Raw genomic sequence first — 4,863 nt, forward strand, 5'->3', positions numbered from 1 at the left:
GATATAGCTCATTTGACTTTCCTTTACTACTAGTTAGAGGATGACTTAATGGGATTGATCTTTGCCAATTCTCATGTTATGGTTAGAGATAAGGATAGAGATCCTTGATCACCAAACCTTGCCAAGACCATTTTATCATTTACATTTCCATTGCCATTTATTTTTCTTGTCTCTTATCCAAAACCCCGAAAATATACAACTCATAACCAATAACAAGAATACTACCCTGCAATTCCTTTGAGAGACGATCCGAGGTTTAAATACCTCGGTTATTAGGATTATTAGGGGTTTGTACTTGTGACAAACAAAATTTTTGTATGAAAGGATTATTGTTGGTTTAGAAACTATACTTTACAACGAGATTTCATTAGTGAAATTCTACACCATCAATCAGCCGATCATCAATACCCCAACAAACGATATTATTTTGTGAAATTTTTGATGTGTGGGGTATTGACTTCATGGGGCCATTCTCAAACTCTAATGGGTTTCTCTATATTCTACTTGCTGTTGATTATGTGTCCAAATGGGTGGAAGCGATACCCACCCGGACGGACGATGCTAATGTAGTTCTTTCTTTTGTGAGGAATAACATAATTTGTCGCTTTGGGTCACCATGAGCAATCGTGAGTGATCAAGGCTCACATCTTTGCAATAAGCGAATGGAAGGACTCATGAAGAAGTATGGTATCATCCATAAAATGGCCACGGCCTACCATCTCCAAACGAATGGCCAAGCCGAGGTTTCCAACCGGGAGATCAAGTGCATATTGGAAAGAATTGTGAAGCCTCATAGAAAGGACTGGAGTGCCAAGCTTACCGATGCACTTTGGGCCTACCAAACGGTTTACAAGACGCCAATTGGCATGAGCCTGTTTCGGTTGGTCTATGGTAAAGCTTGCCATCTACCGGTGGAGATAGAGCATAAGGCTTATTGGGCTGTTAAGGAGTGCAATTCATGTTTGGGAGGGGCCGGAATTGAAAGAAAGCTACAGTTAGTAGAATTGGAGTGTTTGAGATTAGAAGCCTATGAGAACTCTAGACTCTACAAGGAGAGGATGAAAGCCGTGCATGATAAAAATATAAGAAGAAGAGAGTTTAGAGTTGGAGAGCTTGTCCTTCTCTACAATTCAAGATTAAGATTGATGCCCAGAAAGCTAAGGTCAAGATGGGAAGGTCCCTATAGAGTAGAGAAGGTGGAGCTGTATGGGGTGTATCACTTGCGTCATCCTTCTAGCCCCATAATCTTCAAGGTTAATGGTCATCGACTAAAGCTATACCATTGGAAAAAGATGAAAAGCAACAAGGAAGTTGAGGTGTTCCTCCTAGCGGATGCACCCGAAGAAGAAAACCCATGAGCTCATGACCGTCCAACTTAAGGACGTTAAAGAAAAGTGCTAGGTGGGAGACACCCCACCATAGTGAGATCTACCCTTTTTGTCTCTTGTGTATATAGTTCTTGAACTCTTGCTTGATTTTGTGAATGCTTAGTTTTAGAGATTGTTTGGATAGATTTGATTTTAGTTGGCTTAGATGTGATGTTCATGAAGGTTTGCATTGATCTTAAGTAGGTTGGATCCTTAGTGCGGAAGAAAACACTCAATTTTAAGCATTGCATAGATTTTTGAGTGTTTTTGGTCTCTTTAGCTTAATTGCCTAATAAATTTATGATGAAAATGCATTCCTTCATGTCTATGAAAAAAAACGGGGTATCCACGCGTGGGCGTATGAGACGCATACGCATCGTTGGCCTTTCGCAACTCCTGGTACAGAAAGCCAGAGAGTTGTGCAACATTTGAGCTAGAACTGAGACCCATGCCTAACCCCTCTCACACGAACGCGCACATGATGCATGTGCGTCCCTCAACCTGATCGAGGAATCCACGCGTGAGCGTGCTAGACGCATACGCGTCGGTTGCGTTTCTCATTCTCTGGGTATGTGAACCCGAGAGTTACGCGAGAACTGGGCCAACACTGCGCCCTCCGTATGACTCATCCCACGCGTGCACGCACATAACGCATACACGTCGCTCTACTGATCTGCGCATCCACGCATCAGCGGTGATGACGCATCCGCATTGATGACGCATCCGCGTTGATCGCGCAACTCCAACTCTTGGTACATTTTTCCCGAGAATTGCGCGAACATCGCGCGACCACTGTGCTGGGAGCCCAACTCCCACCCACGCATAAGCGTGCGTTACGCTTAGGCGTCAATCTGCTATCTGCTCTTCCACGTGTGCGCGCACCATCCGCGTACGCGTCCGTGTCCTCATTAGCCAACTCCTAGTACTTCAAACAGAGAGTTGTGCGAGATTCAGGCTGACATTGTGCTAATAGTGCAATTGCCTCCACGCGTGCTCGCCACTTGTGCGTATGCGTCCCCTCTTCTTCTACGCGTGGGAGACGCTTATGTGTCCCTGCTTCTTTCTTCTCATCCACGCGTACGCGTGATTGGCGTGCGCGTCGATTGCGATATGCAACTTTCATGTAGCGCGCCTTAATTCAAATCTCTTCCATCTTCTTTCTCTATTCCATGTCCCCTTCTTCAACCACTTCTACCACCCTTTCTCAGCCCCTTCCACCGGCGGCACTGATCACCGGTGACTACTACTTCCGGTGGTCCCACATTTCCCTCTTTCCCCTCCTTTCCCCATTTCTCTTCTCCTCTCTTTCCTTACATTCTACATTGCTTTCTTCTCCATCTCAAGGTACTACACACCTTTCTTCTTCTTTGTTTTGTTTCAATTTCTCTCTCTTTGGTTGCATTTCTTTGCATTCCTTCTTGGTTGGACTCTCATTCATGCATTTTTATTTATTTGTTTGCTTCTTTTTTTTCTATTTGCCATGGGTGTTGAGGGTGGAGTTCTCTCTTGCATTCATGGGTTATCTTACTATGTCTTGATTTCTTTGTGATAAGTGGTGCCATATGATGATTGATCGTGCATTGTAGGATGCTACATTGTTACATTTCCTTCATTTGCTTATTGCTCTAACATTGCACACCAAGTGTTTGATGAAATGCACCTACGTGTTCTTGTTCCCCATTTGACATAATACTTTCAACTTAGTGCCCTTTCTCATTCACTTGCTTGTTCCTATGTGCATTGAGCCTACTACTCTTCATGTCTTCCATTCACATGCTCATTCTTTATGACTTGCTTCTTGTTATTTATGATTGAGAATATACTTCTCATGCCTCTTATTTGCATGCTTATATCCCTTTTGCATCACAAGCTAAGTGATTTGCCATTGTCCCCATTGTGTTGTCTTGCTCACATGTTGCAGCTGTCATGTCTTCAGGACACTTACTCTTTTGTCGCTTTTTCTCTCACTTGCATGATACTATCCATGTGTGTTTGTTTGAGTTTAATGTCTTCTCTTTCCCCCTTTTTTCTCAGGATGGTCATCACAAAGGATAAGAGAAAGGCATCCAAGAAGCCGCCTACCAAAAAAGCACCTCCAAAATCCACCACCAAGGCGCACCACACACCAAAAGCCAAGCCCCTCCTCATGAAGGCAAAGAGCATCATTAATGTTGATGCACTAGAGAAGGATAACCCAACCGGTACTATGAGCTCATATACCTCATGATGATTGAAAGGAACTATCGCGCTGAACGTCTTCTCGCCCCTCCGGCCCACATTGTTCAGTTTGTGATACCCCGCATCAACCGCAGGAGGCCAACCTTTCTTGGGTGGTGGAGTTTTACTCCAACTACCACTCATCTTCTCTCGCATCAGTTTTTGTGCGTCGGAAGCAAGTCCCCATCACGGAGGAAGCTATTTAAGGAGTGCTTAAAACCGGGCTATTAGCGGATGGGATCGACGCTTACCAAGAGGTCTTGTCGCAGTGTTGTGAATATGGTTTCGATTGGGATGCCATTCTCCGGGTCATAGCCAAACCGGGAGCGTTTTGGACTCAAGGGAGAATGCGACCCCTGCCCAAGGGCATTGATGTGCATTTTCTCACTATAGAGGCTCAGGCATGGGCCCAAATCTTATCCCATTATGTGCTTCCAAGCACCCATGGGTCATCTATCACAGCCGAGCTAGCCCTATTAGTTTGGTGCATACTTATTGAGAAACCGGTCAACATCACATCTATCATCCGACAAGCCATGGGGCGTATCCATACTAAGGGAAACCGACTTTTCCCCCTTTTGGTGACCAAGTTAGTTGCTGCAGCCGGTATTCCCCGGGAGATTAAGGATCGGAAGGCCATGATCCTGGTAGATGGCGATGTTATCCCAACCGAGAAATATCTCAAGCCTCCGGCGGACACCGGGAACCTTGATATAGCTATTCCTATGGGCATCCCCACTACTTCATCCGCACCACCAAATCATCCCACCAACGGCTTAAGGATCTTCATAAGAAGATGGACCGATATGAACGGCAGAACCAACACCGGTTTGCTTATGTGAAGAAGCTTTTGAGTTTTATGACCCCACTTATGGAGGAACCGGAGATCTCCATATCTACCTCAAACTTAAGTGAAGATAGCATTGATGAAGGAGATGGTGGACGTTCCGGACCCGATCGCCCCTTGCGCCTCACCAATAGCACGGAGGACCGTGCTAGTTCTTAAGTGTGGGTAGGTCAGTCGACCGATCTCCGTAGGTAATACCCGAATAAACTTTGATTTTCTTTTGCTAATTAGGATAGATTTCATGATTAGTTTTTTATTTTTGACACCTTTTGCATGATAGTTGTCTCTTGATTAGGACTACTTGGTTATGGTAATGATTTCTTTTCCAAGAAACTATGTTTTTAGGGCATCCTACCAATTTGAAAAATTTTTGGTGTTAAGCTTGCTTGAATAATGTACATTGGAACATGGTTTTGAGCTAAGAACACAAGC

General features: G+C 44.5%; 1 protein-coding gene across 1 annotated transcript; it reads left to right on the top strand.

Annotated features, from left to right (window-relative positions):
* Positions 1-662: 662 nt before the first annotated feature.
* On the top strand, positions 663-1,358 carry LOC112763471 (uncharacterized). Its single transcript, XM_025809129.1, has one exon. The coding sequence runs from the start codon at positions 663-665 to the stop codon at positions 1,356-1,358; it is 696 nt and encodes a 231-aa protein (XP_025664914.1).
* Positions 1,359-4,863: the final 3,505 nt, after the last annotated feature.

This window comes from Arachis hypogaea, chromosome 17, assembly GCF_003086295.3.
Source record: "Arachis hypogaea cultivar Tifrunner chromosome 17, arahy.Tifrunner.gnm2.J5K5, whole genome shotgun sequence".
Taxonomy (NCBI): Eukaryota; Viridiplantae; Streptophyta; class Magnoliopsida; order Fabales; family Fabaceae; genus Arachis; species Arachis hypogaea.